Source organism: Hypanus sabinus, chromosome 9, assembly GCF_030144855.1.
Source record: "Hypanus sabinus isolate sHypSab1 chromosome 9, sHypSab1.hap1, whole genome shotgun sequence".
Taxonomy (NCBI): domain Eukaryota; kingdom Metazoa; phylum Chordata; class Chondrichthyes; order Myliobatiformes; family Dasyatidae; genus Hypanus; species Hypanus sabinus.
In genome coordinates this window covers 150,326,383-150,353,404 of record NC_082714.1, presented here as the reverse complement: position 1 = coordinate 150,353,404, position 27,022 = coordinate 150,326,383, and the positions used below count along the sequence as shown (strand labels likewise).

The 27,022-nt window shown below is 37.8% G+C and overlaps 1 protein-coding gene across 11 annotated transcripts in view; it reads right to left on the bottom strand.

The window, feature by feature from the left end:
• Positions 1 to 866: 866 nt before the first annotated feature.
• The window catches only part of LOC132399903 (nuclear receptor coactivator 3-like), a 226,414-nt gene continuing 200,258 nt past the window's right edge, over positions 867 to 27,022 (bottom strand). For 9 of the 11 annotated variants that reach the window (XM_059980802.1, XM_059980807.1, XM_059980806.1 and 6 more), the window contains 10 exons: positions 23,710 to 23,910; positions 21,565 to 21,789; positions 20,234 to 20,363; positions 17,246 to 17,417; positions 14,127 to 14,432; positions 12,491 to 12,592; positions 11,437 to 11,662; positions 9,701 to 9,875; positions 8,227 to 8,413; positions 867 to 6,573 (listed from right to left, as the gene is read on the bottom strand). In XM_059980802.1, coding sequence (XP_059836785.1) covers positions 6,562 to 6,573; positions 8,227 to 8,413; positions 9,701 to 9,875; positions 11,437 to 11,662; positions 12,491 to 12,592; positions 14,127 to 14,432; positions 17,246 to 17,417; positions 20,234 to 20,363; positions 21,565 to 21,789; positions 23,710 to 23,910 — 1,736 coding nt within the window. In that variant the 3' untranslated portion in view covers positions 867 to 6,561. The remainder of the gene's footprint in view (positions 6,574 to 8,226; positions 8,414 to 9,700; positions 9,876 to 11,436; positions 11,663 to 12,490; positions 12,593 to 14,126; positions 14,433 to 17,245; positions 17,418 to 20,233; positions 20,364 to 21,564; positions 21,790 to 23,709; positions 23,911 to 27,022) is intronic. The other 2 variants (XR_009514133.1, XM_059980812.1) reach the window with 2 other exon arrangements.

Genomic DNA, 27,022 nt, shown 5'->3' with positions numbered 1-27,022 from the left:
CCCAGACTCCAAACGCAATTGTCTATAAAGCTCACATGTTCAAAACTAACAATGCTACTAAGCAGTACATACCTATTTTTAAAAATCTTCAGATTCCCAATTTGCAAATAACATGAAAAAATCTGCTAAATAATTACAAAACCCTGGTTTTTACCAAAAGGTTATACTCAATGTCCGGATTGGCATGATACTATTTTTAAATTTATAACTCTTTGTTAAATCTCGGATGAATGAAATTATAGTTCTCTTAACAAGTGAAGTCCCTTAATAAATCAACCAAAGTAACATTTTGAAATAGAGGATACAGTCCCACGTCTGTGCTTGCCAGATCTTGGGTCAGCATGATCCTGTTCAGTTTCTTTGTGCTCAGAAAGAAACTGCCTGGTCTCCTCCTGGACTGCAAGGCAATGACCATTTGTAATGTTTCCAGGGAGTAAAGCCAGCTAGGATGCCAATCACACACTTCCTAAGCTTACTTCCTGATGTCAAGGCACTGACTCTTAAGGGCCAACAACAGTTTGAGCATCGAATCCTCTGGACATTCTTGATGTTACAGGACAGCTAAACTTCAAAGAAATGGAGCAACATCTGAGTAACTAGCACGGTAAGAGGAACACAATGATAAACATGTTAATAGTATGCTATCATTGATGAACTGTCTTTCTAATTTAGAGAATTACACATCAATATGAAAATGAATGTTTAAACAGATTTTCTGTTGAAATTATAAAAAACTGTGAACCCTATTTCTTGAAAACTTATCCTTCAATTTGCAGTGCTTCAAGTTTGATATTCTTCTTGGTCAAGTGTTAGTAAGATCATCATTAACAATCAACGAATAAAAAGATACACATGGTACAACTATGTCATTTTAACATTCACATTCACACACTTTAATATCATGAAAATTTATTCAGACATGGCTTGTGTGTATTTAATGTACATCTTTTACAGAATGCTTTTTTACAACATCTGTTTCCAAACAGCTGAATAGCAAGATACGGTAACAAATCGCCAAAGACATTTTAAATAGAAATCTTAATTTACAACATTAACATTGAGGCGAATAATCAGTCAAAGCAATATCTGCTAACCATTCTACCTTTATTCTGCGGAGCCATCTTAAAATTAATTTGCTTTCATACCTTGCTTTGCTCGAAATGTAACATAGGGATACATTAGAAATCTTGAGACTATGCTTCATTGAATCTTTTCTACTCTTCAATACTGCGTCTCCACCAGATGGCCTTTCAAATATTGCTTTTCCAGCATGATAAATTTATCAAATCCATAATTATGATACAGAGAATTAAAAACAATAAGGGCAGAAGCAAAAAGGGAAAAAACAAAAAGTGACTCATTATAATACTTGCATTTAATTATTTCTTATTTAAATAATAAATAGTTTGCTCCACTGAATAAACCTATACATTAACTATATTAATGTACAATTTGGTGTTATCAGTTAAGAAATGGGTTTGAATACACAATCTCAATTTCTAAAGCCATAAGCAATCTAGAAATGAAAACAAAAATTAAAAATCTATAATCGCACACATTTTACCTAGAAATCCCAAATCTCCAAGAGCACCAGTTAAGATCACACATAATAATCGTACAGAAATTTAAAATGGTAATTCTCAGCATTAAAAATATAACTCCATTTTATTCACAGTGCTCTGAACTCATTCTGTGATGTGAAGTACATTGGGTAAAATGGTCACTTACTGTCAAGGAAGGGTGGAAATCAACGTGGAAATCAACATGCAGCCCAACCTTTTCATTTTTCAATGAGTTACTGATATTACTCAAAGTCAGTGTTCAGCCTGAAAGGATGATACTCATTTGTAAACAGTGTCACTGAAGTTTCACTTTGAATAAAATCCAAGTCATTTTAAATTGACTAAAGATACATTATCCTCACAAAATCTGTTTCCCTACACTGCCTTCCTTCCTGACGGCATTGGATCCATGCTGGACCATTTTTCCACAGGAAACTGTGGCCTGAGATACCCGACCCCACAGCAACTACTCAACAGCAATCCTGCAGAGCTTGCTTTACATGGCTAATCTTTGTCCCTTGGCTACCCCGATATCCATTGATGTATAAATTTTATCAGTATTGTGAGTCAGATTCCCAGCCAGTTTCTTCCTCCCCAGAGTCAGTAAGGGACAACTATTGAGCATCAGTCCTCTTCCACAGTTTAAAAAATGGATTGAACCTGTCCTATGAGACTCAGCTGCTATGTGCCTGAGTCTTCTGAGCTATAAAGGAAATCAAAGACTTTTTAAATTTCTTCAGCAAGGACAAGTGTGCCCCTCCTCATCCAATGATAACTTTACACCTTTCAGGAATAGGAGCAATTCCATATGTTGAAGGAATAAACATGTTTTAAGAGGAGTGGAAGCATTGATTTTTAAAATATTCCTTGCTGAATCAAAAAATGTAGCCAAGACAATACAATCAGCAGTTAATTAAATTTTTTTTAAAAGATCAAATATTGTTTTTTTTTAATTTTGCAGCTAATAGCTCTGGAAAGAAAAATAAAATGCAGTTTCACTAAATCATGTAAAATAACTAATTTTGTAAATTGGAAATGTTATAGAACATAAGTAATGGGCTTTTCCCATAAGATGCAAGTGATTTTTTTTCCCATGCCATCACCTTGGACTAGTACCAGAAGAATCAATCCTGAATTAACTCTAAAATATAGTTTGTGTTGAGAATGCCCAAGTGTGAAAGGTACCATGTCACCAGATGTAACTGGTCATGTTCAGGCACCAAGGAATGTTCATATACTGGGCTGCAGTTTGAGACCTGAATACTTTCAAATCAGAAATCCTGCCTGACATCCAGTTTCTAATGTGTTAGTTGGGATGTTCTGGAAATCTGTTGTATCAGCACGCCTACTTCTTAAAAGGAAAGTGATTTCCCTACAGTGTGAAAGTTTTAAAAAACGATGAACAATAACAGATGCACATTAACTGGTTATATTATTCTTCACTGAATGTAAAAATTTGCATTTTAAATATCTGTTTCCTTCTTGAGATACAAGAAATGCACCTGAATATAACGAAGCATTCATTTTTCCCCAGGTATTTCATACTAAGAATCTGCTACTGCACTGCAGCCAGCCTACTCATGATGTCAGGTTACTGGGTTGTTTTCAGCCCCCACACAACATGAGGATAATTGAACTGCTTTTTTTTTTTGTTTTGACACAAATCTAGATGTATAGCAAACCTGAGTAGTTTCAATTAACCGATTCCCCTTTAATAAAAAAAGTCTGGCGAAATAAATTCTCAACTCCAAATTACACATGTGTAAATATTTAATACCACTTTCACAACTTAAGAACTGGTTCTTAATTTCCAGATGAGTGGAGTCAACAGGCACGTAAGCATTTTCCACTGGACAACTTGGCCAAACAGCAGATGAGCTGTAATACCAGTGCTGTACCTACTGCTCAACTTCATCCATGTTTGACTTCAGACAGCCAGAGTTTTGTTTGGTTCATGTGCACACAATGGAGCACAAATACCTGCCCAATATTGACCTATTACAGCTTGAGCAGAGGTCAGCGAGGGTTTCTTAAGAGACAAGAGTCAAACAAGAGAGCGTAACAGCCTTTCAGCCTACAATATCTATGCTGATTATCAAGCACCTATTATGAGAATCATAGTTTTCTAATTGCAGCAACATCAACAACCTAACCTCCCTGATCAAAATTCTCCAATTACTCATCTGCACTCAAATTAATTTTGCTGATTAACCTATTAATCAGAATACTTTGGAATGTGGGAGGGCACTGGAGTACTGTAGGAAATCCACACAGCCATAGAGGAAACCTAAGATCTCCATGCATGGGTGGAGTTGTAAAGTCAAGACCAAATCTAGGTTAGTGGAGCTGTGAGACGGCTTTGCTGCACCACTCTGGCATCCAATGTGAACAAAATCAGGGCGTTTTGATCAATGTTCTCCTATTGAAGCAAACATGCTCTCAAGTCAAAAACAGTCATTAGTTTACTAAAAGTAAATATTAAATGCTGTGTTTCTCCTGTGTATGCGTTGTACAAAAACAACCCTCCATTGAATACTTGTGGAATGTATCCGCTGCTGTTAAAAGCAACCAGTCATTTAATAAAAACCTGTTAAGTGATCAATATGATCAGAGTTAGCCTCAGGCCATTAACTGCACAAAACATATCAATTGCTTCAACCAAAGTGGGTGCAATTTGTGATACTTCAATTTGTGGTAATATCTGTAATTGTTGCCAGAAACAGCATCTTGTCTCAACCTCCACATAAACAATAATTGTGATTGAATTATTGCATAGATTTCTTTACCAGCTGAACAGTTATGTTAAAATTACTAAATATCCATTTATAATGCTGTCTTTATTTGGGGAAGCAGGTTTCATCTTGACAGTAGAATAACAAACTCTGCATTAAACTAGAGGCTGTGATTTTTGTATGTATGTCCTTGCTGAATATTTTACTCATATATAATATTTTACAGTAGCAGACCTATCTATCATATGAATCGTTAAGATGATACCAAACAATGGTACTCAGAAACAAATTACAGAAGAAACAGGGAAAATGTAAGGTAAAATGAAGTAGAATTGCTCGGGCAATGAACAATTAAAGGTATGTAAAAGAACTCCAGCCTGTGTTATCTTTAAGATGATTTGTCAGTATTATATTTATAGTTTACCAGGCTCATTCACCTACAGTTTATATTTGTGTTTCTAACTGTCAAGAAAAAAAATTCCCCCTTCATTCAAAGAATTTTGTTTTTGATTAAACATTTTGAAATCAATGGCATTTACTGCTAACGCAGTTCTTCCAGATCAATGAGCTGAAGTCAGATGGAACACCAGCACCCGCAAGATCCAAAGCGAACAGAAGTTAGCCTTATATTACTGTGTTGCCCGTGGAATTGCACATTGGTCAGTTCTGACACTCTTTCATTAAATCATTATGGAGTTTGCTCGTTCAGAGTTATACAGAATCAGTAAGTTACATCATGTACAAGCTGCTGTTCCTTTGGAGTACAGCTGCATAAATTGCTGTCTGAGGCAATGTCACTTGAGGCCCGACACCAGAATTGGATCACATTTTAATGATGAAAATTATATTCCATCTCCCTGAATTTATAGAAGTAGCAGAAAGTCTTCTCTTCAACATGATTCTCACATCATCCATCACAAGGAAATCAGCAATTATTAACTGTTCAACAACTTACAGGTAACTCCCTCCCTTCCTCTCAGAGGTGAGGATGATCAAATGGCTTGATGGGGAATTCTATCTCAATACAAATTAAAAGGGAAACCAGTGAGAAATAAATCCTTCTTCAAAGTTTTAATCAATTGTTCAGTGGATTTAAGTCTCGATTAAGGGTCAAGGTTAATACAGTCGTACTTTTCAGAAGCTTCTTCTTTTGTAAATGAAACTGGGGAAAGTGAGGGACAACAATTATGAAAGAGAAAAAATGCAGCCTTTTTGTAAAATTAAGTTTAGATGGTAACATGGGGAAATCTAAACATTTTGCACATTTGTACAAATTAGTTCCATTGTCAAGGCCAGGCGCAAACAGGACTAACAACCTGAACTGATGCTAAAAGGCAAGTGTACAGAAATAAGTCCATCAAATAATTAGCCTCACCAATGCTGTGCAAACAAAAAAAAAATCCGTAGATGTGACCTATAAAAGTGTATATATAATATAATATTGTATTCATTATTTACATGATATATTCACAGGAGCCAGCTTCCAGGTGTTTTATGCTGCAGTACCTTGCTTAGAGTCAACAGCACACACCTTACATTACTCCCATTTCAAAATTTTATCTGCAGTATTTTAAAATGAAGATTATTATTGCTAGGCATTGCATATGCAGATTTAAAAAGTTGGATGTTGAGATACAGATAGTTGTGATCTTTGAAATACTAATGAGGAATACTTAATGCAAAGATGATCCAAACAAAATCAAGGATGTGCCAATGTGCAGCTATGGCTACACTGATCACAAGAACAGTGAACCTCGACTACTTCAATCTTCTCTAAAGTGCATCAACAAGCACACTGTTCTATGCTGTCACCTGGCATTTTGCCCCCAAATGTCCGTAACTATATAATGACCACATTGCGAGTGACATGTCACAATACTGTCAGGAAAAATAAAGCATGGCTGGGTACTGCAATAAAGTAGATGCTAGATTTGGCAAGCAAAGATGACATCAGAGGAGAATTAAAAACCAAAGCAAATCCTAAACAATTTGAGTTTTCGATCCGGCTCTGTACTGTTGCCAAGAGTCTGCTTTTTGATAAAACATCTAATAAAAACAGAGAAACAGTTCTCCATTGTTAAGAAATGAACACCTTAGCAGGCTGGCACAGTGGTTCTGGTTGGGCCACACCAAACACCAGCAGCACATAAGATGGCACCATTTCCTTCTCTGTGCAAGTGTCTACCGTAGATCCTTAGTGCACTGATTTCACAAGCCGCGTGGACCCAGGTTAACCTTTTGGATTGATGAACAGCCATCCTGAGTTGTCAGCAATATTTCTGTTTCATTAAAAAAAAATAGAAAATATGCAGTCAGTTGTTTCAGAAAAAATAAGGCAGTTCAGTAAAATAATTTACAATTTCCTTTGGTACTCAAAAGTGATTCTCAGTGACAGCAAACAAATCCATTTTTTTTGTCCCATGTCAAAAATCAAATGTCAAGGTGAAGAAATCGAATTAAACAGTCCAGGAGCTTCTCTTAAACCCTTTAAAATGTTGCTGCACCTGGTGACCTACAAGTTTTTAAACTTACTTTTACAAAAATAATGCAACATACACTTGGAGACAGAGAAATGAAATTAACAGAACCCAAGCTGTCTGTTTGTGGCATTTCCATTTTCCACACAAGACATCATCAGAGATATAAAGGACACAGCAAACAAAACCCCAAATTACTGCTACTGCTACAACTATCCCTGCTCAGGATGTGTGGCTAAATGCATTCATTACATTGCCACTGTTCTGCATTGGCCCTGGCTGCGTAAAAATCATCTGTTTTGCTCTGTGACAAGTGACTGGATACCTGATTTACTCCACGTTCAGGACATAAATTAGTTTCACTTCCTGAGAAATAAAATCAAAACTACTACTCTCGCATTTCTTGGATCTTCTGTGCACAACCTTCATTTCATTACTAGGCCAGGGTCTTAGTCAAAAATATATATATTATCATTCACAAGCAATCAAAATATTGCAGTTTGATTTTAGATGGAGATAGATACATATATATAAAATTGTAATTGATTTACCTATTTCATAAACACAAAAGATTCTGCAGATGCTTAAAATCCAGAGTAATACACACCAAATGTAGCAGGAATTTAGGAGGTCAGGCAACATACGTTGGGAAATAGACAGCCACTGTTTCAGGCAGAGACCCTTCATCAGAACTGCAATTGGGATTTATCTATTTACCTTCACCATCCCCTCAAACCATGCAGCAGGGATCAAGACTTGGCAACCTCAGCTAGATTTTAAGTAGGTCCTGATGTACATGCATTGGGAGTAATCTTCTTTATTTTAATACTTTAATCTAATGCAGATTTATATGAAAGAAACACTGCAACTACATTTCCTCAGTGCAGTGTCCCAGGCCTCAAGAAATTTCATTAATAACCGGTTCACTAGGTTGGTTCCTGCTATAAATAAGTTGTCCTATGAGGCAAGATAATGTAGAATGGGCCTAAGTTCTCTGAACATATCAAATAAGTAATTTTATTTAAGCATGCTAAATTTTAAGGGGCTTAACAAGTTATATGCTGAAATATTGATCCTTGAACTTGTAGAGTGTAGAACTCAGAATTTTGAATTTCTTGCTTTGGACTGAAATGAATAAACTTTCCAACGCCAAGGGTTTGCAAATCTTTAGAAACCCCTGTCACAGTGAGTTCTAAATGCTTCATCAAGTATACTGCAAACTTGATTGACAGGTTTGTGGGCATTAAGAAGTATGGGATAAGGACAAGAAAATGGATGATTTCAGTCCTGAGCTAAGAACATAGCACAGTAGATTCACAGGCCTCAAGATTACTTATCATCCTATTTCTTGTGGATCACACTTTTAAAAAATGCTTTACTGGTTGGAAAAACACTCTTGGGATATAGTAAGACAGAGATTCTATGTAAACACATTTATTAAATGAAAATTCCTACCTGTTCTGGACCCATGGTTGATATCCCTGACACAGACATTGGGGCCATGCCCATCTGCCCTGGCATCTGACCCATACTGTTACCACTGGCATTTACTGGCATATTGTTGTTCATATTCATCAGGCTGTTGTACGTGCTGGCATTTGTCTGTTGCCCAAATTGCTGTGGAGATTGCGGAGGAAAAGCACTGCAGGGTAAAAAAACAAGATAAACTAATTTTCACCTGTTCAATTCCCATTTATCACAGTAGACTATTCCAGACTAATGATGTCTGCATGATACAAGTAAGATTCATGTGTAAGGAAGGCATTTAACCCTTTGGCTATCTCCCTTTAAAAGAAACAAGCCCAATGCCTTTCTCTCATCTTTTCTAGCAAATTTGTTGTTCGCTATGCCAGCTAACTGTTTCAGCTTTTATCACCTATACAGAGAAGAAATATTGATGCTTTTGGCTCATAGCCCACATAGTCTAGCTGACTTTCCACCTCACACTACACACTTGGTATTGGTACAAGTGATTTCTAATTCAAACCCGCTATAGACCTGCAATACAAATTCGGAGTAAGAGGTTAATCTCATTTTTAAAAAAGTAAGACTTCGAAGGGTAACCATACACTCAATGGCCGTTTTATTAGGTACTTCCTGTTGTATGGGTTGTGGTCTTCTGCTGTGGTAGCCCTTCCACTTCAAGTTTTAATTTGCTGTGCATTCAGAGGTGCTCCTCTGCACATCATTGCTGTGATGCCTGGGTTTTGAGTTAATGTTGCTTTCCTGCTAGCTCGAAGCAGTCTGATTATTCTCCTCTGACCTCTCTCATTAACAAGCTGTCTTTTTTTACCCCAAAGAATCGTTTTTCTCACCATAAACTTTAGAGACTGTTCTCGTGAGCTTTTCATGCGTATCAGCAGTTTCTGAGATACTCAACCCACCCCATCAGGCACCAACAATCATTCCACAGTCAAACTTACTTAGGTCACATTTCTTCCCCATTTTAATGTTTGGTCTGAACAACTGAATCTCTTCACAATGTCTGCATGCTTTTACACATTTTATGCATGATTGGCTGATCAGAAATTTGTATTAATGAGGTATATAGGTGTAATTAATAAAGTGGCCACTGAGTGCAAATTGCTTCAGTTTTGACAACGTATGAACGACTGATTCAGTTCATTTCAGTGCCAAAACAGAATTAGAAAACATCTTTGGAGTTCTTTGGACTGAATTATTATTATTTTTTTAAACCCAATCATTCAAGTTTTGGGTTCACAGCTGTGATCCTCACATACAGCACATACTTACTAGCCACCTCCCTCGCAAAAATATGAAAACTCTAGGCAAGCAATGTAGCCTATATATTATTGTGCTGGAACCCAAAATGCAAAGCAAAACCTCTATTGAACTGTATGTCTTAACCTGAAATAGTGCAAACAATCCAAATAGCTTCTGCATTAACCAATAGCTCTAAACAACGTACCTATTTCCACCCATATTTCCAGTGGACCAGCTCTTCATGTCAGTGGTTGTTTGGTAGACAGAAGCAGCCTGAGGGTGTTGCATCATGGGATTTTGTGAAGGGCCCATTCTTGACATGAGTGCATTATGAGGGCTGGGAGCCCTGCCAAAAGCTGGGTCAGTCTGCTGATTCATACCTGCATAGAGAAAATTAGTTAACCCAGTTCCTGCTATTCACAGCCAATCCATTGACACTTCTGAATAACCAGTCATTTATCAATTTGCCAATATAAACCCCTTTGCAATCAAAGGCAAAGATGTTTCACTGCAATTCCAGCAGATAAAACACAGATTTTCATTTTGTAATTTTTCCCATGTTGACTCTTACTGGACAGGCAGTATCTCCATGCCACTGACCACATGGTATTTTTTTCATCTACCTAGATAATGGGCATCAACAGGTTAGTTCAGGCACAGATTTAGCAGGATGCGGGTTTCTCCTCGACCCCACGCAGATATACAAACAGGCAAAACACTGACAGTCTTCCATGAGATCAAAAGATCTTTGCCAGCCACTCTAGCCTTATGCAGAAGATACAAAAGCTCGAAAGCGCGTATCCAAGCTCGAGGATAGCACCTTCCCCAATGTTATAGGACAATTGAATGGTTCCCTACTATTTTCACAATTTACCTTATTATGATCCTGCAGCTCATTGCCTACCTATATTGCACTTTCTCTGTAGTTGTTGCACTTTATTCTGCATTTTATTTTATTTTACCTCAATACACCGGGTAATGAATTGTATGAACAGTAGGCAAGACAAACTTCTCGTTGTACCTTGGTCCACGAGACAATAGTAAACTAATTCCAATTTGTTTCCACACAAGAGACACTGGAGGAATTCATTGAGTCAGACAGCATCTATGCAGTGAAATGGGCAACAGACATTCCAGATTGAGATCCTTCATCTCCCCCTCAGGTTCCCTGTAAATCATTCCGCTCTCACATTAGATACGTGCTATCTAGCACATATTCCTATCACTTACTTATCCTAGGCAAAAAGTAACTCTGACCATTTAGTTTATCTACACCCTTCATGACTTACTGTATTTTTATTAGATCACCCCCTCAGCCTCCTTCACTCTAGGAAAACAGTCCAAGCATATTCCATCTTTCTTTATGACTCAAGCCTCCGATTACATTTCTGGACTCTCTATCTTAAGCATACCCACTTTATAGCTAGGAGACCAAAACTGCACATAATACTCCGTGCAATCTCACCAAGGCCAGAATTGGAGGCACAGGGATTTTAGAGGCTTGGAGCAGGTATGAGGAAATTTTGTAAAAAAACGATAAGGAAATGCTGACAGCTACAGTTGATAAAGGATATTAAAAACAGCAGTTGCTGAAAATACTCAGGAGGTCATACAGTATCTATGAAGACAGAAAGAGTTAATATTTCTGATCAGAACTTGGAAGAGTTATAGACTAAAAGGTTTGAGATCCAGCAAAAGGATGGGTTGGAATGGAAGCAGAGAGGGAAAGAGGGCAAGGCAGGCCTGTGCTTGGAGTTGGGATTAAATGGCAAATACAGGACATAAAATAAAGTTACCTAAAATAACTAAAATAAAAGGGATGAAGAACAAAGGCTGGAAATGTGTGATAACACTGAACTCATTGTTGAACACAGAAGGTCTATTTTGATAATGGAGATAGAATAGCACATAAATGCAATGCAAAATGAATGAATTTTATACCATAATTTGCAGGGTACGTGAATTGCTGCGGTGATGCCGGAGTTATCTGAGGACCTCCCATGGGAGCTTCCATGCCGGTAGGAGCCGTTACATTGGGTGGAGGACTGAAACCTTGCTGTTGGTGCTGTCGCATGATCATGGCTCGATGCATTATCTGCCTCTGACGAAGCTGTTGACTCAAGAGCTCTCGGTGTCTCTGGGCCATCATCTGTGCATTGAGAAAGCCCTATAAATGAGTACAGAAGACGACGTAAACAGCCCACAGTAATTCACAAACCATTGCCAGGATTGGAGTGCGAATGTGTGATTTTGTATCACATTGAGAAGACAGGGCATTGTGTGTAACTTCCAAAACAATGGTAGATTACTCATGTTATCCAAATACTAATAACAATGGTAGATCAGTATGAAACAATGATAATTTAATTTAAATAATTGCAGAGGGCTGTAAACTCAGCCAGCACCATCATGGGCTTTTTGGGCTCCATAGTCAAAAATGGAGCATGGGGTTCACAAATAAAAATTCGCAGCTAAATTGATCAAAATCCCCGGTTGTAATACTCACTTATGTGAATAATGAGTTAGGGTCTGAATACTTTTATAAAGGCACTGTCAAAGATAACTGCATATGAAAAGTTACACTGTCTCTGGGCTAGAATACATAGTTTTTTTAAATGTCAGGCAGAGATGGATTATTTCAGACTTTGGCCACTGAAGTAACTTTCACCAATTCTCATTGATACACATTCTCTATGTAGTAACTACAAATCACACCTTTTGAATCTAAAAAATGTTCATAGCATGTTTGCTTAATGAAAACTATGTGCAGAATGAGTACAGTGATAACACAGGAGAGGCTGGAAGTCATTATAAATGTATGCAATAGACTTATTATATGACAAGTTCAGATTATGAATTCAGGTCATGTATTTCAATGACGGAAAACCTACACGCACACAGGAATGATATTTAGCAATTAATCTATGGGAGAAATATTATTTTTGTAAAAACAGATTAATATCATGACAATAAAAGATTGAAGACAAATCATTACCTGTGCTACCATTTGCTGTTGGATGCCTGGCCGAAGAGCTGGATTAACCGTATTGGGATTTTCCAGTTTGACTCCAAGGGACTGACGATTTGGATTCATAAGCTTCAAAATATACCATAATATAAGTATGAATATAAGTATGAATTAAATATATCCAATCTGATTCAGATATAGACTGTACTCCACACACTGCAGCAAACCACATTTCCCAAAATACAAGAAGCCTAGTGGCGTATGACCTATTACTATTCCTTTTCAGTGGGCTGAATTCTGCTCTCATATTCTTATACTCTTATTTTCTTTATTAAACACAAGTTTGAATAATCTTTTTATTTCTACCACATCCCCCATTATCAAGAAAAAAATTGCCATTTTCCATGAGGAACAGCAGCAGCCATAATCAAAGTGAGCAGGCAGCCCAAGTACAAGATATCAAATGGATTTCCCTTTGCATGGGGAAATGACAAGTAATGTCCACACTTTCTGTACAAAGGACAAAAAAAAATTCCATTTGATTACAGAGCAATCTTTGCAAATTTCTAAAACAACTAGTTCCTTTGAAATACTAAAATCTACCAGCCCTGATAAACAGGAGATCCACAATAATACTCATGGCTGATATAGAATCATAACAATGGTAAAAATCAAGACAATATACCATGGATTTGGCTGTGATAGATTTGGGGGAAAGGGCAAGGGTCTGCACATTTACACTGGTAACAGCTTCCATTTCTTAGATGCTGGTAATGTTATTGACATGAATCAGATTAAAGGGAAGCCAGCATTGGTGTTCCAACACTTTGCGTGAATATATTCAGAACAAGCAGTGTTGAGTGTAATTTCTTTTTTCCTCAGGCAAGTACTATACATCTTTAATGACAAAATATAATCCAGTAGTAAAAAGGGATTTCAGTTTCAGGAAGGAATATTGAAATATAGCTTTTTTCAAGAAATTCAATATCCATTTTAAAACTTAAAATCTAAATAGTAAAAACACAATTTCTATAAAACATGTTATTTCTGTGGAGAGGGTTAAAGTTATCATTAACTTCTATAATGAAATGTTATTTGTCAGAGGTCAAGTACTCCTCTGTCTCTCTTATCAGAGTTTAATTGCATAGTTGCTGGAGTTGGCAGAATGTTCAACAGAATTGGCAACACAATATTAGCCAAGAAATAAGGCAGGCTGGAATAGGCCACTGTACAAAACAGTTTGTCAATTTATGTGGATGAAACTACAGAAGTGTCTCCCAGTAAAAGCTGGGTAACTTCAATAGAAATAGAGTAAAATGAAGTGTAAATAAAAATTACATGCACTGAATAATTTCAGTCACTTAACTCCACTGCAATTAACAGGCTTGATCAATGATTTAATTACACAATCATCTCTAACTTGGCTGGAAATAATTTGGTCAATAATGTAACTTTGAAACATCTTTGTACAATCTAACCATAAATCTTTTAAGAGCCATTGATCTGCACCAAACTAATTAACTTTAAAATGATCTAGCAGGTGCACTAGTGTTTCTTCCACACTAAAATTGTAAAAGGACCTTCTGTAATAGCATCCTTCCAACTGGTCTCTCAAGATGGCTATAATCAGTCTCCAAAGAAACACATTCAAAGCTGCTCTTACCTGCTGTTGTCCTTGCAACCTCTGCTGAAGTTGAAATCTAAGTTGTTTGGGAGCAGAAGCATTCATCATACGATGCCGAGCAAAGTTTGCTCTGGCGTGGATGTTGGGAAGGGGAAAGCTGCCTTGCTGGCCCATTTGATTCATCATGGGATTAAAACCTGGTTGTTGGCCCTGCATGGAAGGATAGCATCCTTGTGCTGGACCAGCCTGCGAAGGAAATGGCTGACTATACATAGCTTTCTGTTCTAACATCATGGCTGTGTCTTGACCCGAAAACAGTTCTGAGTGTGCCTCAAGGGGCTGGGCCTAGGCAACAAAATAAAAAAAGTTAATTCAATTAATTATCAAAACCTTTAGACAAGGTAATTCAAATATTCATATGTAATATTTCCAAATTATAATTCATAAATTCAAATTCTATACAAAGAGAGTAGCCTAGTTTATAGCACCAAGCCATTTCTTTTTTAGATTTGTCAATCCACTTCACGTAATGCAACATTGCAAATCATTTTGCATAATGTTAACATGCAAAGTGATGAACAAGTTTTATACACACAATTTTAATACTACATACAAGACTTTCATGTAATACACTGCATTTTGATGCTTTAGTTTGACATTATTTGCATAAGTGTGAAGCTCTTTCCAAAAAAGCAAAACAAAATTCCACTCAGTTGCTTAAAAAGTCATTCTCATTGGTTGGTTCAATGCAAACAAAAGAGGAACCTATGAATACAATAACCTGGAATTAGTGTGGTCCCAGTATTACTAAAATACTATGAAGAATTACAGTGCCTATAAACAGTATTCACCCCACCGCCCTGCAGAAGTTTTCATGTTCTATTGTTTTACAACATTGAATTACAGTGGATTTAATTTGGCTTTTTTGACACTGATCAACAGAAAAAGACTCTTTTGTGTTGAAGTGAAAACAGATCTCTACAAAGTAATCTACATTAATCACAAATATAAAATACAAATTAATTGACTGCATAAGTATTCACCCCCTTCAAGTCAGTAATTAGTAGATGCATCTTTGGCAGCAATTACAGCCTTGAGTCTATGTGGATAGGTCTCCATCAGTTTTGCACATTTGGACACTGCAACTCTTCTCCATTCTTGTTTACAACCTTGTTCAAGCTGTGTCAGATTGCATGGAGATCATGAGTGAAGAGCCCTTTTCAAGTCCAGCCACAAATTCTCAATTGGATTGAGGTCTGAACTTTGACTTGGTCACTCCGGGATATTAGCTTTGTTGTTTTTAAGCATTCTGCAGTGAAGCATTCCCACCACTTCAAGGTAGGGATGATGTGTTTTTGATGATGTGTGATGTTTGTCTTACATCATAGAGTTTAGTCTGAGACCAAAAAGCTCAACTTTGGTTTCATCAGACCACAGAACATTCTTCCAGCTGACTTCAGAGTCTTCCACATGCTTTCTGTCAAACTCTGGCCGAGATTTTTTTGAGAGTTTTTTCCCCCAACAGTGGCTTTCTCTTTGTCACTCTTCCATAAAGTTGCGACCTGTGAAGCACCTGGGCAACAAACTGTATGCACAGTCTCACTCATCTCAGCCACTGAAGCTTGTACCTCCTCCAGAGTTGTCATAGGTCTCTTGGTAGTCTGCTTCACTAGTCCCCTTATTGCACGGTCACTCAGTTCTTGAGGGCGGTCTGCTCTAGGCAAATTTACAGCTATGCCATATTTTTTCCATTTCTTCAAGCAATATTCAGTGACTTGGAAATTTTCTTGTATCCATCTCCTGACATGTGCATAATTACAATAACTACAATACAAATTACAATAACTTTTTTGCAAAGTTGCTTAGTGTTCTTTTGGTTTCATGGTGTAGTTCTTGTCACGATACTGACTCACTCAGCAGCAGATGGACATTCCAGATCCAGATACATTCCAGATCCAGATACATTCCAGTATTCTTACTACAATCAATGGAAACGCCTTGACTGCACACAAGCCTCCAAAAACAGATCTTTTAACTAATTATGTGACTTCTAAAACCAATTGGCTGTATCAGTGATGATTTGGTGTGTCATACTGAAGGGGTGAATACTTATGCAATCAATCATTTGGTGTTTTATATTTGTAATTAATTTAGATTACTTTGTAGAGATCGGTTTTCACTTCAACACGAAGAGTCTTTTTCTGTTGATCAGTGTCAATAAAGCCAAATTAAATCCACTGTATTTCAATGTTGTAAAACAATAAAACATGAAAACCTTCAAGGGGGGTGAATACTTTTTATAGGGACCGCAAATGGACAATCCATTGCAATTCCTCAATCACACCCAATAGAAGATTGAGCAGCTCTACACGAATAGCTTTCCTTTTTCCTGAAAGATTTGTCAAATCAGCCTCCTTCAAATAATTGAAGACATTGAACTGTAAACAGCAGAAACAGGGAGATGTAAAAACCAGAACAAAAAGATGTTGTTCAAAACAGCCTGAGCAATTATTACAAATAATGGAGGGTGGGATGAGACTTAGAGTATCAGTTATGTTTATGAGCTACTGTTGAATGCATTATTTCAGCTAACTCTGATTCAGAAGGCGGACTGTAATAATTGGGTAGAATATTAGCAGATGGTATTTGATCTCAAGAAATGCAAAGTGATGTGTATTGGGAAGCCAAGTAGGAGTAAGGACATGTACAGTAAATGGTAGGCAATTAAGGAATGTTGACCTCTGGGTTCACATATTCCTTGGAAGTAGAAACACAGTCAAGCAGTGATAAAGATACATAACAACACACACAAAATGCTACCTGGCCTGCTGAGTTTTTACAGCATTTTGTGTGTGTTGCATGGATTTCCAGCATCTGCAGATTTGTTCTTGTTTGTGATAAAAATACACATCATATTTGCCTTCAAATGTCAGTGAAAGTATATATCATCTGCAAATGTATCAATGAAGAACATTATAGGAGCAAAGTGGAATAAATAAGAGTAAATGTATAAGATGCTTAATTAAATGCTGTTGAAGTCAACATCTGATGAGTTTAATAGCTCTTTCTGTTAAACAATGGACAGTTTCAGCACAGGAAATGCATAGAAAAATGCAAACAGTAATCAAACAAAATAGGTGAAGGATTAATTGAGGTACCTGACTGATAAGATCTGGAATTCCTAATGCCCTGTCAATTTCTTCCAGCCCCATTTCATCTGCATTGCTCAGCAGTGTGTCCAACTGATCCAATAGAGCCTTTTCATCATTCTGAGCTTCGGCAGTAGTGGGTGGGCAAAGTAGATCATCCAGGGAGCTTCCAAATGGTTGCCTACAAAAAAAAACATTTACAACCAAACTCATCATTGCAGGTACAAACCGGTAATTAAACATCAGCTGGAGTTAAAGGAGCACAAGAGAACTATCTTCACAAGCAAATCCAGGATCCCTTGATCATCTCCTGCAATATGCAAGAATCACTCAGAAGTCTCCTGATTGTGCAAAGGCCAATCAGAAAAGTGTTCCAACAGGGCACAGTATCACAGCAGCAAATGATACAATAACTTGCCACTAAGTAATATCAAAAAGGCCTTAAAGATACCTCCAATGGATAATTATCTTTGTAAGAGCTACTTACAAGGTTTCAGAGGTAGATGTTTGCTCTACCCTTAACTAATGCTGCATCTGACATGCTCAAACATAAATAAAAAAGCATTCAGCTTGCATTCTTGCTGATATTCAATGCAATTACAGTGCATTGAAAAGCATTCAGCACCAACAAATATTTTCGCATTTTACTCTCATTTCCTAAATAATATATTGAAGTATTTTTGAGTTAATCTACCAAACATAGTGCATCATGTCAAATCAGAAGAAAAATTTCAACGCCTGCCAACAATTTATTAAAAATAAAAACCAAAATTGTGGATATTCATCCCCTTTGTAATTACTAAGCTAACTTTCCTCAGTTTCAATATATTAGCTTACCAACTTACCCAATTTGTTGATGTAGAAAATTGGCGGTTTACTTGCTTTCAATGAATTCTTAAGAATAAATACCCCCCTCTCTGTAAGCTCCAATAGTACGGCAGATTTTCAACAGAAGAAGCCAAAATGAAGACAAAAGAACATTCAAGACAAATCAGAGAAATTATAATAGAGAAACACAAATCTGGGGAAGGTACAAGACTGTCTCAAAGGCACTGAAAATACCTCCATGCTTAGTGCAGTCCATCTGAAAAAATGTGGAAAAAATTTGAAAGCATAGCCACACTACCAAGGTCAGGCAGCCCTCTAAATCTAAACGTCAGAGACAAATGGAAGTTGTAAGACAGGATACTGTGATGCCAACAGTCACTGAGTGAACTGCAGAAGTCAGTGGCTGCAAATGGAGATGAAGTTCATGGCTCCACAATCTCTAAAGCCTTGCGCACAAAGGGTATTTATGGAAGAGTAGCAAGGAAGAAGCCCAAGCTTAAAAATAAGCATATCCTTGCCTGTCAAGGCTTTGCAAAGCATCACTTGGAAGATGCTGTAAAGATGTGGAAGAAAGTCTTGTGGTCCAATAAGAGTAAAGCTGAACTTTCTGGTCTCAACACTAAGCAGTACATGCAGTGTAAAATCTAATACTATGCATCAGCCACATAAAACCATCCCTTCTGTAAAGTATGGTGGAGGTTGCATCATGCTATGGGAATGCTTTTCAGCAGCAGGGACGAGAAATCTCGTCAAGATTGATGGGAAGATGAATGCTGTTAAATATAGAGAGAGCCTGGATAAAAACCTGCTACCAGAAAGCTTGAACTGTGGAGGAAGTTCGTCTTTCAAAGTTCAAAGTATACTATCAAAGTATGTATACATTACACAACCTCCATCTCCTAATAGGCAGCCACAAAACAAACCCAAAAACAAACCCCAAATATATGGGGAATTGTCTAACACCCAATATGCAATTAAAAAATCATGCAAACAGTAAAAGCAAGGAAACAGTGTTTCTGAACTGGTCCTCAAAGAGTGTCTGTGACCGAGACCCACAGTTCAGCGCAGAGCCAAGTAAACGACATGGAGCAGTGATCCTAATTGGCCCTTACCTCACCTCGGGCCCCAACACCTTGACCTTTTCAATCTGGCCCGGTGCTTAACCCTCTGTCCAAACAACAGCTTCTGCCGCTTGGACATACTGGACATGGCCACTTTGATTAAGCCTGCAATTCTCCCTCCACACGTCGTGCTCTGCTGCGCCTGGCACCTGGACCCCGCAGCTTTGATTCGGCCTATGCCCTTTCACAATCTTCCATGCTCTCAGCGGCAGGCAAGCTGCCTCGTCTTGCCTTGGTTCTGCCACATTGAATTGCCTCCAAGTCCAAAGGGAAGTTACAGACTATTACTTGCGATGAATGCAATGCCAGAAAAATGTGGTTAACAATGTATTTAGTTGCTATCCTTGTTTCATTAGCCATTAGCCAGAAATCGCAGAGGTTCACTGGCGCCATCTTAAACTGGAAGCTTTTCAGCAGGACGATGACCCAAAGCACACCGGCAGAGCAACCACGGACTGGCTTCAAATGAAGAAAATTGATGTCCTTGAGTGGCCCAGTCAGAAACCTGACCCTAACCTGATTGAACATCTCTGGCAAGACATCAAGACTGCTGTTCATTGCTGCTCCTCAAATAACTTGGCACAGCTTGAGCAATTTTGCAAGGAGGAATGGGCAATTCTTGCTCCATCACAAGGTGCAGAGCTGGTCAAATCTTATCCAAAAAGACTACTGGCAATAACAGATTTTTTAACTGAGCACTGAACAAAGGGCAATGTATTCCTTTGAACTGCTGACATTTCAGTTTTTGAATTTTTAGTTTTTCATGTTTTACAATCTTCCCTGCTTTTAGGGCTCTACTGTGAAAAAAGGAGCTTGGGATTCACAAATAAACATTATTCACATAAAGGAGTATTCCAACCAGGGTTGGGGACTGACTACTTTTACAAGGCACTGTACATCTGATCTTTTATCCCAGTGCCAGATGAAACAAATATAAACTAAATCAATCAGGTTAAACACTAACAGATTCTAATGTAAATACCATCCTCGATTTTATATGAATTTGAAGCAGGCAGCCCAACCAAATCAATTTCCATCACACACGAACCTGTTCTGATTGCCTGAAGGACCTTGTTCCATCTGAAGAACACCTTCTGGCCATGAAGTAGGTGGATTGGCTGGACCTTGCTGTTGCCCAAACTGAGGGCCTCCAAGACCCATATCCATTTCTGAAGATCCTTGGTAATAAGGTAAATAGGCAACAAAATTGAATAAATCAGCAGACCATTAATCTTATTTCTTTCTCCACATTTATACCCTTACACAGATTAAATTATATACATGTATTTCTGTTCTAGTCTTTCTCAAATAATGAGACAACTGCTCCAATTAGAGGTAATACACTTCAATAAAACAGAACAAAAAGAAATGCAAGTCCAAACTGAAGAAATTAGCTATATATTCCAAAATATTTTAAATTCTGGACAACTGAAGAACTGAAACATTTAACATTAATGACCTTTCATCAGCACTGGGACTAGCAACAAAACAGGTTTGAAGAAGGAGGTAAAGAAATATAAAATAGATCTGTGGCAGGGTGGAAGGCATGAAAGATATTATGATAAAAAGGGCAAGTTGAAGAAAATAGACAATCTGAGTGAGGAGAAATGCAAAATTACTATCTGAATTATCAAACAAGAATGAATACTACAAATAAGAATGTAGAAATTGGTAGCTATCTAAAACTGTTGAATTATGTTAAATTCATAAGGTTATTATGTGCCTTAACAGAAGATTAGGTACAGTTATTAAGTCTTAAAGTAATACAGCACAGAAACAAGCTCTTCAAGTTCAACTCATCAATACTGACCAAGATGCCCATCCAAGTAATTCTATTTGCCTGCATTTGCTTCATTATAAGTGGGACTAGGTGAGATTAAGAGTTCGGCACGGACTAGGAGGGCCGAGATGGCCTGTTTCCGTGCTGTGATTGTTATATGGTTATATGGTTATAAGCATGGAAGGTGGTCAGAGTGGGAGTGAAGCATTGAATTAAGATGACAGAAGACTAAATGCTCAAGATTAGTCTTTTGGACTGAATAAAGGTACTCTGCCTAACAGGCATCCCATCCACATTCTCCCTTTTTCTGCACTTTCAAACTTCTGCACTTTCAAACTATTTCTAGTTCTAACTAAAAATTATTACCCTGAAACATTAACTAATTCACCCTTCATAAAAACAACTTCACCTGTTTCCAGAATTTTGTTCTTATTTTAGCTTTCTAAACTCTGCCATTATTTTTATTGTGTTCAGCAATCAGCCTTTATTTACTTAAGCTTCCCTTTATTCTTCAATCAAACTGCAGAATTAAGCAATGCACTCCTTTTCTAAGAGGTGGGTCTGTCAAAGCAGGGAAGAAAAAAGAAATGAAAGCTTACTCATTCCCATCATCTGTTGCTGGAGTAATGTCCTTGCCTGGCCATTAGATCGCATTTGCATTGCAAGTGAGGAGTTAGCCACCACGCCTCTTTGCATTGATGAACTGTACTCTGCACCTGGTCTGATCATAGACACAGGCCCTGCATTTCCACTAGAGTTTTGCAGTCCCCACTCTCCAGTGGCCATCGCTGCTTGCTGAGCCATACCCATATTACCTTGTGTACCTGGGGAGTACAATATGCAGCAAAGTGAGTATGAATAATGAAAAGCCCTTCCTAAGGTGACAGAGGTCTATCACAGAATATTCATTCCAGTTCACAGTTTTCACTTATATAAATGTTTTGTCCAGACAGATGATATTTTATCACCAGCATCATCCCAAACTACGTTGTCCCTCATTGCAAAATGAAAGCATGATTGTATTATAGTCCACGGTTTTGTTTGGGGGAGACAGCTGGTCATACCACTCTTCCAGTTGCTTTTTCCTGCTTTACACCCACCTAAAACAGTTCAAGGTCAGGCTCAACATCTCATCAAAAAACATGCAGTGATCTCTCATTTCAAAAGAAAGCAAGACAACACTACATATTTAAAAATGTAGATAGATAGGAAGGATGAGAAATGGTTATAAGACAACCAGTAAAGGTTAGGGATAAAAGGACACTTTTTGAAGAAGGCATTAATAGCTTTTCTTTGGGTGAAGGGGAAAGCACTCTTCACACGACAGGAGTAATATTGAATTTATTGTTGAAAATACTAGATTCTGCAACATTGACACAGATTAGCAGCAGGATGCTATTCCAGACAAACCAAGATGGTCTGGGAGACAAATTCAATATACTAAATTGTAAAGGTGAAAAAACAGAAACAAAGATCAACTGAATGAATCCTAAATAGACAGAAGGGCAGTTGGACCATGTCATGCAAATATTAAGGTCATTAAAAACTCAGCTTGGGTACATATAACCATGAAAAGCAAAATTACATAATGGAATTCAAGGCAAAGCACATGAGGAAAGTTTCAACATCTTTGAAAACAGTACTCCAGTTGTTCAGCTGGTGAATAAGTACAAGCCCTTCGTTGTTACTGCAAACTTTGAACACTTATTTTAATTATTCAAAGGGCCAGGGGTATGAATTACTAGAATGTAAATCTTAAAACTCTAGCAGAAGCATTTTTTCTATTGCTATCATTCTGTATATTAGGCTCTCAATGGAACTGTTGTGAATTGGGAAGATCAAGTTTATTTCCATCAAGCCCACACTCCTTACACAAAATGTATAACATGTCCAAATGTGCAATTAACTGCCTTTCTGAATGAGTAAAACATTGAAGATAGAGCTCATGATATTTTCTCAATAGGCTTGAATTATATAAGCAAGAATTCAGGAATAATGAGCTATCTTCCAATTGGATATTAAACCATTCATCCTCAAGAGATTATACAAGTATCATAACACTCTTCTGGAAGAGAAGCTAAGTTATCCCTGGTGTACTAGCCAGCAGTTATCCATTACTCACTATCACTAGAATCATCATCTAATCATCATCCTATTGCTGCTCTGGAGCTTGTTGGATGCAAATTGGCTGTCATTATTCCTCACTTCAAGAATGAGTGCATTTCAAACGGATATCATCAAGTGAAACTTGTATTATTCTGCCCTGAAGTCATGAAACTACAAATGTGCAAGTTTATTCCTGTTTTCTTTTAGAAAATGAGCTGAAAGGAATTAAATAATTGTTTCAATACGGAAGTAAAATCCCAGCAGTAGCCAATGTATTTGCCTCCTTCCAGAATTTTATCACATCTATACTTGTAAGCTGCAATGCATTCTAATCCAGTTGTTCAGTGATTCATATCTAACACTTTAATTTTCTCATCAGCTTTGTACTAGCTTCCTTATGAACTCAGATTCTTTTTTGCAGTATATAGATTATAAACACATATTTCAACAAGAAAATTGTTTTTGCATCATAATGTGATTCTTTTTACTACTAGGATACTCCAAGTCTGTGTGCGCTAAAGCAAAAGTAAATGATACCTGTAACACCAAGTTTTCAGTGTGTTACGCATGCCTCCCCCTCCCCCTGGTGATTCATAAAGTCAGAGTGTTCACTATAATTAGCACAAGTAGAAACATACCTGCACTTCCCACAAAACTCTCTTGGCTGCCTCCCATTCTGTTTGTCATCATCGCCTGCTTTGCCATTATTCCGTAAGGGGTGTTGCCTCTTAGGGATGGGCCAGCTCCTGCACTGGCCTGGCCCTGAGCATTAACATCCAGTGACATGGCCCGGTTAAATCGAGGCCTGGAGGACTGCATAGGTGGTGGACTGCTTAAATCTAATAGGATTGACACAAAGAGTTACCCTGTTAGAAGTGTTAAAATGTAACACAATAGGATTATGGAGCAAACATAGAACACAGGCAAAATAAAATTTTGTTCTCCTGTTTCTGTTCAAATATTTTACAGCTCAGAGGGAGGCCATTCTGTGCATCATCTGTGCTGACAATTAACAACATCAATAAATTCCATTTCCATCCTCTTTTCCTAAAATCTCATCCTCATGTCTGTCCATCATCGTAAAGCATTCTTAAACAAAAAGCATCACATTCAGTAGTGGCTTGGAGTCTTAACAGAGATGGGAAATACAATATATGTTAACTAAAGGAATGTCTGATTATATAAAAACCAAGTGGCAAGAATAAAATTGTGATGATCCAACAGAAAAAAATACCACTTTTATTGTGATTGGGAAAAACAAAATACTTTTAAAGTAATTCAAAGATTTTGAGGAAAATACTGTATCATTATAGATATTTACTCAAATAAACTAATATGCATTAATCAGTGATGGTGCTAAGCTAGTTGGCTTAACTATGTAAAAATTCCCTCTCAAAAATGTATCCAAATCATTTCCTAAAATGGAAGTCATCAGTATTCCCTTTAAAATGAAAACTATACAGTATATTGAGTCAACACAAGAGAAAATTTTGTAATAAACCCAACAATGAAGACTGATAGCTGAGCTCATTGCTGTAAAATACATTAAGTGCCTTTTAAATTATGAGAGAACATCAAGTCCATAAACAGTACTCCCAAATTTGTTGTAAAAATCCTGTATCAATTCAGGCATTGCATTTGATTAATTTCTTTATCAATATTCATTCCAATCACCACAATTAAACTAAATGATAATTATATCATTGATGGTTGGGCATCTGCTAGTTGTTTCACTTGCTGGGAAAAGCAACCATTATTCTTGAACCAAGTAATTTAGTGGACATGAAACATTCTGACATCCTGGACACATAAACCACTTTACACTAACACAAATGTCTTTTCCTGAATAATGAAATTCTTTCCTAAAGAAAACCCTTAATGTGAAACTTCCCTCATTTCAAAAATGTTCTTGTAATAGCCTGAATATTCATTAGAGTATGAAAGAATGGACATTTAAGTTAATTGAAGGAAACAATATCAATATAATTTCCTACAAAAAGCTGTACAGTCAGTTCCATTTGCCTGGCTTTCAAAAATAAGGACAATGACAAAGCATTTTTTAAGGAACTAGGTCACATGATAAATTCACAATTCAATCAATGCTGGAAATACGGTACTGTATATGCAAGTAATTTAATCTGGATAACCTAACTGCTTTCTAAAAAAATTCTTTAAATTGGATGAAATTCTCAGACCGGGCATCTGATTTATTCAGAATTAAAATTAGAAGCAAAATTGCAGCTAGTGTCAATTAACCTAATTTTCAGTTTCCCTCTCCCCCCCAAAATGTATTCAAAGAACATGATTCAAACTGGACTTGCATTTGGTCTAAGTTCAAAATGTTATCTTACTCCTAATGACACTACTTCAAGGGTAGCACTTCCAGGTCACAATTACTGTGACCTGGAATGGGTATCTCCAATAGTAGAATAACCAACAAATCTGGACATTTGATACTGTGCACTTACAGAAATCAAATACCTCCAGTTCTAATCCAAGCCCCTCAATCCCAAGTCCTCTAGTCTTTGTTGCTTAATTCCCTAGTACTCTGGCAAATGTTGGTTGCAAAGGTTATGGCTATCTGTTAAAAGTGACACACATTAAGCTTTAGGCATGAAAAGTGATTTGGGGTAGCCAGGAAAGTTCCTGATTGTGTCATTAGCACAGCATCCTTTGAGCCATCCTGCTCCCTCAACAAGTGAAACTTAGATATCCAAGTAAACATAATAGGGGCATAGTACGTTTTTGGAGTGTGGGAGTGATCCAGAGCACCCACGGGAGACTCACATGGACATGGGAAGAGCATGTAGGCTCCTTGCAGGCAGCGGTGGGAATTGAACCTGGGTCTCTGGTACTGTAAAGCTTGTGCTACATCAACGTATATGTACAATCAGATGATGAATTTGAACTGCAGGGCAGAGGATTAGGGAAAGATTTAAAGGGCACCAGCGAGGCAACTTTTTCCACACAAAGTGGTGGGTGAATGGAATGAGATCCCAGAGGAGGTGGCAGAGGTGGGTACAATTAGAATTTAAAACCTATTGAACAAGGTACATGGATAGGAGGGGATATGGGTTAAACAGGGGTAAACAGGACCAGCTCAGACAGGCACCTTGGTTAGCATGGATAAGTTGGGCTGAAGGGCCAGTTTCCATTCTGTGTGTCTCTGACTCAGAAAGGGTGCCATTCAGTACATTTGTGTTGTCATTGGAGGTTCATGAGGATAATTGTGGGATAACATTTGAGGAACTCTCGGCAGCTTTGGGCCTGTAGTCACTGGAATTTAGAAGCTTCTGGGGGAGATCTCTTTAAAATCTACCAAATGTTTAAAGGACTAGATAGGGTAGATGTGGTTAGGACAGGCATGGGCAAACTACGGCCCGGGGGCCATATGCGGCCCATTAAGCTTTTTAATCCGGCCCGCAGAACTTGATGAAATTATATTAATAAACCTTGTTAACGTTTTCCCCCACAATTCTGGCGTTTTCCCAATACATGACGCACTCTATATACATTTGTGGCGACCCATTTCCTGGCACATCCGAACCGGCTCACAATTAGCCAGCGTTCCGGCTAAGGGAGATAGCCGGCGGGGATTTGCGAGCACAGAGCTTTGGAGCCTCTGCACCACGGGGGGCAGGTTGGGGGAGGCTTAAAAGTGAGGCTGGGGATTTCGAATAAAGTTTTTATCTTCGACTGCAGTTACCGACTCCGTGTCGTAATTTTAGCGCTGCATGTAGCACACCGCTACACATTGACCTTTGTTGAGGTGCAACGTATTACTCCACATTTGCGCTTTACTCTTTGTTCAGCTCGACCTATTTGTGTGAACAGGCGTTCAGCGTCATGAACATCAACAAAGCCAGCCACAGATCCAAGTTAACTGACCAACATCTCAGATCCATCCTGAGAATCGCCACAACAAAACTAAATCCAGACTTTGATGCGCTG